General features: G+C 54.3%; 1 protein-coding gene across 4 annotated transcripts in view; it reads left to right on the top strand.

The window, feature by feature from the left end:
* Positions 1-9194, top strand: part of FN3K (fructosamine 3 kinase) — a 10226-nt gene extending 1032 nt beyond the window's left edge. Inside the window, exons 1-6 of one of the 4 annotated variants that reach the window (XM_034644215.1) lie at positions 80-362; positions 1524-1675; positions 3296-3387; positions 3744-3826; positions 7657-7779; positions 8635-9174. In XM_034644215.1, the coding sequence (XP_034500106.1) occupies positions 1533-1675; positions 3296-3387; positions 3744-3826; positions 7657-7779; positions 8635-8973 (780 nt within the window). In that variant the 5' untranslated portion in view covers positions 80-362; positions 1524-1532 and the 3' untranslated portion in view covers positions 8974-9174. Of the gene's footprint in view, positions 1-60; positions 1676-3295; positions 3388-3743; positions 3827-7656; positions 7780-8634 lie in introns of those variants that run through there. The other 3 variants (XM_034644216.1, XM_011233835.3, XM_019807167.2) reach the window with 3 other exon arrangements.
* The last annotated feature ends 823 nt before the right edge of the window (positions 9195-10017 follow it).

Here is a 10017-nt window from a genome sequence, read left to right on the forward strand (position 1 = left end):
GCCCCCCCGCGGCCCCCCCCCCCCCCCCCGTGCCCTGTGGGCCAGGCCCCTGTGCAGGAGTTGGGGGGGGTGCTGGCTACGGACTGAAGGACTCCCAGAGAGGCTCCTCCTTGTCCTCCTGCAGCACTACACACCTGGGGGGGATTGGGGTGGGGCTGGTCCAGCATCCCTGCTTTGTTGGCACAGGGAATCTTCCGGGAACTTCATTTCAGAACCGAAATCCCTCAAAATAGGCCCCACCTACTTGGAAGCAGTTTTGGGTTCAGGGTTCATGCAGGCTCTGGAACCCTCCTCGCTGAATGCTCCCCCAGGCCGGGATCCCACCATTTGCCCTTGAAATCCTGGGTGCTGGCACACAGTAGGTGAGCAGATGACAGGTGAGGCCCTTAGGACACAGGCAGTCTGAAGCCCAGGTGTTCTCTGCCCCTGTATGTTTGGGGGCTCGCTTGCCCTGGAAGCAGAACCGGGGATTGCTGGGTGCTCCCTGACTGACACTCGCCACCCCTTGCTTCACAACCCCAGGGGTGGGCTGGCAGTTTGGAGGATGCCTTGCCTCATTTTTCCCTGGAGTACTTTGAATTAAAGGCTGGGATTCTTTGCCTGTGTGGAGGTAGGTGCTTCAGCCTCATGAGAAATAATTCCATAGCCAGAGGTGTTCACAGGCCCCATTAATAAGCACACTTTTAACCAAGTAATAGCGTACCTGGGGCGAGAGTTCACCTAGTTTAAAATTGGGGTATTTGTGGGAAATGTTTTAGAAATAAGACAGCTGCTGGGTCCCAGTGGAGGCTGTTCCGTCTTCTTCCTGGGTGGGGTGTGAGGTTTCTTCCCAACCCTCAGGCCCTGCTGGGTGCTTATCTCTGGGGACAGGCCCCGGACCCGAGCCAGGCCCTGCTGACCTCCCTGCTCTGCCTTCCCTTGCCCCAGACATTTGTCCCAGTCACTTTGGCATGTGGCCCCATGTGTCCCTGTGCTGTGATTGCTTGAGGCAGTGAGGTGGGCAGGTAACCTGGAATGGGACCCAGGTCCAGCTCCAGACCCTCCACAAACCCGCACTCTGAGGCACCCACTCTATTTCCTGGCACACCTGGCACCCCCACAGCACCCCAAGGTACCTCACAACCTCCATGGGTCCCCATGGCACCTGTGGCCCCCTGGCCCCCTGCAGCACCTTGCAGTACCCCACTGTCCCCCCAGGCACGCTCAACACTCCCATGGCCTTCCCAGCACCCCCAGCACCGCCCCTGCACCTGTGCTTCCTCACCTCTCAGAGAAAGCACTCGGGGCATGGGCATCAGCATCCTGCCCACCCCGGCTCCCAGGTACAGCCTCATCCTTGCAGCCTCTTCCCATCCTAAAGGGGCCACTTTGCACCCCACCCTCTGAGGAGCTGATGTCTTGCTCTCCAGCTAGTTTTCAGTGACTGAAGGCCCTGGGTACCTGGGATCCCACGTGGTTGCTCCTGTCCGGGGCAACAGAGGCCCCTGTTGGAGTTGGAGCTCATGGCAGTATTCTGGGTGCAGGCCCGGCAGATGTTTGAGGGAGAGATGGCAAGCCTGGAAGCCCTCCAGACCACAGGCCTGGTGCGGGTACCTCGGCCCATCAAGGTGATTGACCTGCCGGGAGGTGGGGCCGCCTTTGTGATGGAGCATCTGAAGATGAGAAGCTTGAGCAGGTGAGGGTGCCTGAGTGAGTGAGTGAGTGTGTGTGTGTGTGTGTGTGTGTGTGTGAGAGAGAGAGAGAGAGAGAGAGAGGGAGGGAGGGAGGGGAAGGGAGACTGAGAGAGACAAAGGGAGCAGGGTCTCGCTGGTTGCCCGTGTGTGCCTCAATCCAGTTACCAGAGGCAGGGCCAGGATCCTACCCCCACCCCCGGATTATTATTATTATTATTATTATTTTTAAAATATTTTATTTATTTATTCAACAGAGATAGAGACAGCCAGCGAGAGAGGGAACACAAGCAGGGGGGTGGGAGAGGAAGAAGCAGGCTCATAGCGGAGGAGCCTGATGTGGGGCTCGATCCCATAATGCCGGGATCACGCCCTGAGCCGAAGGCAGACGCTTAACCGCTGTGCCACCCAGGCGCCCCTATTATTATTATTTTTTATTTTTTATTTTTATTTTTTATTTTTTTAAATTTATTTATTTGACAGAGATAGAGACAGCCAGCGAGAGAGGGAACACAAGCAGGGGGAGTGGGAGAGGAAGAAGCAGGCTCNTGGGAGAGGAAGAAGCAAGGCTCATAGCAGAGGAGCCTGACATGGGGCTCGATCCCATAACGCCGGGATCACGCCCTGAGCCAAAGGCAGACGCTTAACCACTCTGCCACCTAGGCGCCCCTATTATTATTTTTTAGATTATTTATTTATTTGAGAGAGAGAGCACGGGCAGAGGGAAGAGCCAGAAGGAGAGGGAGAAGCAGTCTCCCCACCGAGCAAGGAGCCCAATGCCGGACTCCATCCCAGGACCCAGACATTATGACCTCAGCTAAAGGCAGACGCCCAACGGACTGAGCCACCCAGGCACCCCCCACCCCGATTCTTAACAAGGACAAGGAGTTCTTGCTTCCTGTGTGGTTTTGGGCAGAGTGAGGTTGACCTAGTAATTATCAGAAGTCCTTAAATTTTTATTTAATTATTAGAGTTATGTATATTCAATGTTTAAAAAAGGTGGAAACCATGAATTCATGTAAAGAAGACATAAAGCCACCTGTAATTCCATCAGCAAAGAATGGCCAATGCCAACATGGTGCGTGAATATCCTCTCAGTCTTTTTTTTTTTTTTTTTTTAAAGATTTTATTTATTTATTTGACAGAGATAGAGACAGCCAGCGAGAGAGGGAACACGGCAGGGGGAGTGGGAGAGGAAGAAGCAGGCTCATAGCAAAGGAGCCTGATGTGGGGCTCGATCCCATAACGCCGGGATCACGCCCTGAGCCAAAGGCAGACGCCCAACCGCTGTGCCACCCAGGCGCCCCCCTCTCAGTCTTTTTTTAATATGTGATTTACATTCGTTTTTACAGAACTTCGGAGCTGGTTTTCCTTAGCTTGTTAAGCCTCTGCTCCTTACTTCCCTGCACCTTCCAGGGCTTCTGTTGAAGGCCACCAGCCCACTCCCACTTGGTGATTTTATACTATTTTTTTTTTCAGAAAGGGTCACGGCCTGCAGGTCATTTTTCACTTTTTAAGGCATGGAGAGTAGTTTGTAAGGTATTTAGAACATTTCTCCACGCCGAGCATTTGTGCTGCTTGTGGTGATTTCCTGTGTGCAGCGGCGGCCTCTCCTCTTTCCTCAGTCAGGCATCAAAACTCGGAGACCAGATGGCGGACCTGCACCTTTACAACCAGAAGCTCAGGGATAAGTCGAAGGCGGAGGAGAACACAGTGGGTACGTTCACACTGCTTCTGTGCGCCCCGGGTTGGTGCTCACGGTGGTGTTTTCACGGTAGGTCGAATTGCATACCGTCTTCCTTTATGCTGCGGTGTGCGGGTGAGATTGTTAAGCGAGAAGTCTCGTGGCGCCCATGGGTGGGTAGGACTGGCTCACGACGCCGTTTATGCCCAGCCCTGCTGGCCAGTGTGCCTGGGGCAGGAGGGTCCTGCCGATCCCCGTGCTGAGTCGCGGCTACCACGTGTAATACGTCCTCAGACCAGCCACGTCCCAGCAGTGCAGCCCAGGCCTGTCCTGGCGCTCTGCTGCGCTCTGGCCTTGAAGAGAAAAACAGCAGCTCTTTCTGTTGACAGGCCGGAGGGCTGAGGGTGCCGAGCCCCAGTATGTGGCCAAGTTTGGCTTCCACACGGTGACGTGCTGTGGCTTCATCCCTCAGGTGAGTGCCCTAAGTGTCCCTGCTTAGCTGATGACTGCTCCCGGGGCCCCAGTGCTGGTCGCCCCATCCCTCGTAGGTGCCCGAGCGCCAGTCCTCTGGGCACCAGGACGACGGCCCGATTTCTGAGCTCAGAGTGTGAGCCGTGATACCTGGGGTGGGAGAGCAGAGGCAGAAGTTCACGGAGTTGAGCTCGGAGGAGGCGGGAAGCCCTGAGGCAGGTGGAAGACCATCCAAGCAGAGGGAAGAGGCCTTACTGCGGGGGGGGGGGGGGGGGGGGGGGGTCGTGCGATGAATGTAGGGCACTGAAGTGGGTGGAGGTGAGGTCATTTGATGTCAGGGGTCAAGTCCTGGTCACCTGCCCCAGGACGTTGTAATTCTCGTGACATAAACTCCATTTTTTTCAAAGTGTACAGCGACACCTGGGGGGCTCAGTCGGTTAAGCATCTGACTCTTGATCTCAGCTCAGGTCTTGATCTCAGGGTCGTGAGTTCAGGCCCCGCATTGGGCTCCACTAGGCATGGAGCCTACTTTAAAAAAAACCCAGAAAAATGTGTACAGTTCAGTGGTTTTTAGTATATTGCCTATGTTGTGCACCCATTGCCACTATCTAATTACAGAACATTTTCCTCACCTCCAAAAGAAATCACATACCATTAGCAGTCACTCCCCATTCCCCTGCCTCCAGCTCCAGTAACAACTCACCTCTTCCTGTCTCTATGGATTTGCCCATTCTAGGCATTTCGTGTAAATGGAAGCATATACTAGCTAGCCTTTTGTCTCCCCCTGTCTCTCCTGTGTGGGCGGAGGGCGAGTCTCCCAGGTGGATGGCACTTGGAGTAAGATCCTTATGAAGCGTGAGCCAGACTTAGGGAGCCCAGCCACTGGGCAGTCCTTGCATCTGGGGTCCCTCAAGCCTACACACAGTGGTTTCCCAGACTTGTTAGGACTCCGTAAGTCTCCGCTGAAGCCGGGTCCCCCAGGGTCATGCATTTGCCTGGAGCTGGTGGCCAGTGTGCTGAATGGGGCTTGGTGTCCTGCCTCAGATGTTAGTTTAGAGCTGCAGGCTCTCCAAAGACCCAGTCGACCTTGCACAGTGACTTTTGAAGAACAAAGAAATGAAATCACACACAAAACCCCAATCTGTGAAGTCGATGAGAATGGGGCTGGTCCATTAGGGACACAGGCAGCCCTTGGGTGCCCCTCTAGACTCCGGGATCAGTGAACCCATTTAACTCAGCTGCACCTGACCAGGAAGGGGTGAGGGACCTGGGTGGACACTTAGTCCACCTTGAGCTGGGACAGAGGGTCCTGCATGGAGTGCCTGGACAAGCCCGGAAGTTCCAGGAGGGTCCTGCTCCTTGGGAGGGATGCGTGGGCGTTCAGGGGCTTGCAACCATTGTTGGGGTGACGCTGAGCGGTGGCTGCGGGCTTCTCAGACACCTGGTTTCTAAGCCCCCTTGGGACCACTGGCGTTTTGTGCACAGCCACTCCCTGGGCACATCTCTAAGTGCTTTATCCAACACCAGTCCCCCAGTTGCCATAGCAACCTTAGGAGGCAGGTGTCCTTGGACTCATTTTACAGGTGAGGAAACAGATGTGCAGAGAAGCGAAGGGGTGCCCTGAGGCCATGTGGCTAGTGAGTGGAGGGCCAGGATTTGACTCACAGTCTGGCTTCAGAGGGTGGGCCTGAAGCCCCTCGCTGCTTTGCCCCTCTGTCAAAGTGAAGGCTGGGTCCCACCAGCAGTGTGCTCCGGGGCCCCTGCCTTTGGCAGCTCAGGGAAAGTCCTGCCTTTTCTGGGTCAGAGGATCACAGTCCCTGTGTCCTGGAGGAGGGACTGGGCTAGCCAGTGCTGGTATCTAGCTTCTGATACTCAGTTGTGTCTTTTATGACCTGGTCATCCAGAAGGAAGACGGAGCCTTGGACACTGGGAGATTGTGCAGACAGATGGGGCAGGAGGGGCTGCCACTCCCTGTGCCTCAGACTGTTGGGGAGATGGCCTTCCCACCTGTTTTTGAGGCAACCCAGCACTAAAGGGGTGGACCCTGGGCTGAGGGACCACAGCACCCAGCACAGGGAGTCCATGCTGAGAGCACTGACCAGGGACATGGGTCTGCAGGTCACTGCGAGGCATACTCTTTGGAGAGTCCTTCCCCTGAAAGATTTCCCAAAGTAACACTTTGTATGAAATCAGCTTTGCATCTTTAAAAAAAAATTCTATTGAGGTATAATTGGCACAAAATAAGCCGCACATTTAAAGCGTACAGTTCGGCAAGTTTTGACATATGTACATACCCGTGAACCAGTCACCACAGTTGGGATGAGTCTGTCTGTCACCCCCAAGTGTCCTCTTGCTCTTGCCTGCCCCAGCAACCACTGTCACCACCGATAGTTTGTGTTTCGTAGAATTTAACGTAAACGGAGTCATACGGTCTGTGCCTTTTTCTGGCTACGCGCACCCCGCCTTCATCTCTGCTGTTGCACGTGCTTACAGTCCATTCCTTTGTAGGACGAGCCACAGTCTGTTTACTCGTTCACCTGCTGATGGCATCTGAGTCATTTCCAGGTTTTGCTTTCACAAATAAGCCGCTATGAACCTTTGTGGACAAGAGTTTGTGGAGACAATTGCTCCCACTTATCCTGAGTAAATACCTGGGAGGGAAATGGCCGGGTCTATGGTAGGTTCAGATTTAACTTTTTAAAAAAAATTATTTACTTATTTTAGAGTGAGAGAGAGTGAGCGGGAGGAGGGGCAGAGGGAGAGGGAAAGAAACTCGAGCAGAATCCCCGCTGAGTGTGGAGCCCGACGTGGGCTTAATCTCACGACGCTGAGATCGTGACCTGAGCCGAAATCAAGAATCGGACGCTTAATTGGCAGAGCCGCCCAGGCGCCCCTAACTTTTTAAGAAACTGCAAAAATATTTCCCCAAGTGGTTGTACCATTTTACATTCCTACCAGCAGTGGATGAGGGTTCCAGTTCCTCCACGTCCTGGCCGCTCTTGGTAGTTTCCGTTGTTTAAAATTATAGTCATCCTGGTGAGTGTGCTGTGGTGCCCACTGATGGCCGGTGATATGGAACATCTACTCGTGTGCCCATTTGCCATATATCATGGCACAGACGTTTAGGATTATTATGTTCTATTCATCAACTGACCCGCTTGCCGTTGGGAAATGACTTTCTTTATTCTTAGGATATTCTTATCTCTGAAATCTGCTGATATCACTACAGCCATTCTAGCTTTCTTTGGACTAGTGTTAGCATGGCGTATCTCTTCTATCCCTTTAACCTATTTGTTTTTATATGTAAAGTGCATTTTTTGTGCACAGCTTGGAATCAAGTCTTTTAACTGGGCTGCTCAGACCCTTGCATGTAGTGTTTTACCGATATGGCTAATAGGGCCGAGTCTGTCATCTTGCTCTTTGTCTTCCCTGTTCTTGGTTTCCCTTTTTCCTGTGTATCTGCCCACTTTTGGACTATTTTTTTTAAAAAAGATTTTATTTATTTATTCGACAGAGAGACAGCCAGTGAGAGAGGGAACACAGGCAGGGGGAGTGGGAGAGGAAGAAGCAGGCTCACAGCAGAGGAGCCTGACGTGGGGCTCCATCCCACAACACCGGGATCACACCCCGAGCTGAAGGCAGACGCTCAACCGCTGTGCCACCCAGGCGCCCCTGGACTATTTTTAACGGCTCCGTCCTATCTGCTCTGTTGGCTAGCTGTACTAGTTGTTGTGTCTGTTAGTGGTTGTGCGAGGGCTTGGGCAGTTTCCATGAGTAGCTCTGTCTTGGGAGCACCAGCTGCAGCCTCAGTCCCATCTCCTCGTCGTGCAGGTGAATGAGTGGGAGGATGACTGGCCGACCTTCTTTGCCCGGCACCGTCTCCAAGCACAGCTGGACCTCATTGAGAAGGACTATGCTGACCGAGAGGCACGAGAACTCTGGTCACAGCTACAGGTGGGCACAGAGCTTACTCTTTGGGACAGGGGCTGTCCTTTTATGAGCCTCCACATTTGTGTGGGGTCCTCTGGGAGAATGGAGTCTGGAGCAGAGCTGCTCGAGTGTGGACACATAAGTGCCTGACTATTGGCCTGATGGGGAACCTGGGAAGGGGATGGTACCTGAGGACATACTTGGCCCCTGAGTGCAACTCTCACTGGCTGGGTCACTAAGTACTTAACCTCAAGCTTTGCTCACGTGAAATGCAGGTGCTTGACTCATAAATGGTGGCATTTACTATTGCTTTCTGACCCACTCTTACCCCATTCTTGTTTCTTTTCCAAAGCACGAATGTCTCACCTCTTAGAGATGTGGGCAGCAGATGCCCCAGAGTGACTAGTTTGGAAATGTAGCTCTCAAAATGTTAAAAACAGAATTTGCGTGCCAACCCAGGGTGAACATACAGCAAAGAAATTTTATTTAGCTCACTAATGAAGTGACCAGTAGTATACAGAAGAGGTGCGGGCGTGTATGTGCTGAAATAAAAGGATAGTAGAGAAAGTTTGCCAAGTTGCCTAAGAAAACCCTCCACTCAGGTTATTTGGCCCGTATTCTCCTGGGCCACATCCACTGAGGTCCCTACTGTATGGACGTCATTAATGCTGTGGAGCGTCCAGACCTAAATTAGTAATAGTAAGATAACGTTGCAGTCTCCTGGACTCAGGGGATCCTTATCTCTGGGCTTCATAGACCAGGCTGCGGTTGGACCCTGAACAAACATGAGGTCATCTTTGCTCATTTCCAAGTATTGGATGAGGAGGCCGTGGCCCATAGTCCCATGGTAACTCTGTGTGCAATAATTACGTTTCTTAGGTGAAGATCCCGGATCTGTTTTGTGGTCTAGAGATCGTCCCCGCCCTTCTTCATGGGGATCTCTGGTCGGGAAATGTGGCTGAGGACGACTCGGGGCCCGTGATTTATGACCCAGCTTCCTTCTATGGACACTCTGAGTTTGAACTGGCAATTGCTTTGATGTTTGGGGGGTTTCCCAGATCCTTCTTCACTGCCTACCACCGGAAGATCCCCAAGGCTCCAGGGTTTGACAGGCGCCTGCTGCTGTACCAGCTCTTTAACTACCTAAACCACTGGAACCACTTTGGGCAGGGGTACAGGAGCCCATCCCTGGGCACCATGAGGAAGCTGCTCAAGTAACAGCCAGCCTGCGTCCCTGCCTCCCCGCTTGGCAGGTAACTAGGGCTGGCAGCACCGGACTAATAAAGTCGGGGGGTTCGGGACCAAAGACTGTGTTAGTTGTCTGCCCCCTCCCCCCGCGGTTGGGTCCATGTGCAGAGGGCCCAGGGCACCTGACAGCTTTCCAACAGGCTTATTATGTATCGTGATCTGGGGGGAATTTGGGTATTTTCATGATAATGGTTATAGAAATCCACACAGATCTGGGATTTGTGTCGGTGGAAGTTGGGGTCACACCTCGCGGTGGACTCGGTCTCAGGCAGAACGGGAGACCAGTTGGTGGGTATCCTCTCTTGAGCGGCATCTCTGGGCTGAGTGGAGCCGCGAGTCCACCCCTGCCCAGGTGCGGCGGATGGAAGGAGAGGCGCTCCCCGTAGGGAGGGACGGACACCGGCTGCGGCCACTGCCCGGCCAGCTCCGCGCTCCAGTTTGCGGCGGGTGTTTGCGGCTGGATTACGAGAGGCTGAGGGTGGGGGAGAGCCTCGGGCAGTGGGGTGCCCCCTGAGGTCGGGTGGCCGCGTCGGCCGGTTGGCTGGGGACGTCGGGGCTGACATCCTTGAAGGGGGGCGGGGCAGGCGGCCCTGGGGCGGGGTCTGCGGGGCGCTGGCCGTCCACCGTGCGAGGCTGAAGACGTGGCCACGCCTTCATTACTCCCCGCAAAGTTACCCGTTTCGCGGTGGGAGCGGCGCCCAAATTTCTCTTTTCTGAGAGTACGACTGCCCAGCGGGCCTCGCGGTCAGGAGGCTGGTCCCACCGCGACGGGTGAGACTGTTCAGACTTTCCAGAAAGAACTCCACCCCAGACGCATCCTTCCAGACATGTGACCTTTCAACCCACAAACTGCCAGCGTCGCAGCACCAATGTTTGTGGGATGTGGCGGTGCGACTGGCGCAGCAGCTCGAGCGTGCAGGGGGTCGGGGCCTGGGTCTCCTCCCGGGACTCTGGCCGCGACGCCGCTCCCAGCGCGGGCCCGTGCCCCCAGCCCCACCTACCCTGGCTCGGGCC

Source organism: Ailuropoda melanoleuca, chromosome 15 (assembly GCF_002007445.2).
Source record: "Ailuropoda melanoleuca isolate Jingjing chromosome 15, ASM200744v2, whole genome shotgun sequence".
In the NCBI taxonomy this organism is placed as follows: Eukaryota; Metazoa; Chordata; class Mammalia; order Carnivora; family Ursidae; genus Ailuropoda; species Ailuropoda melanoleuca.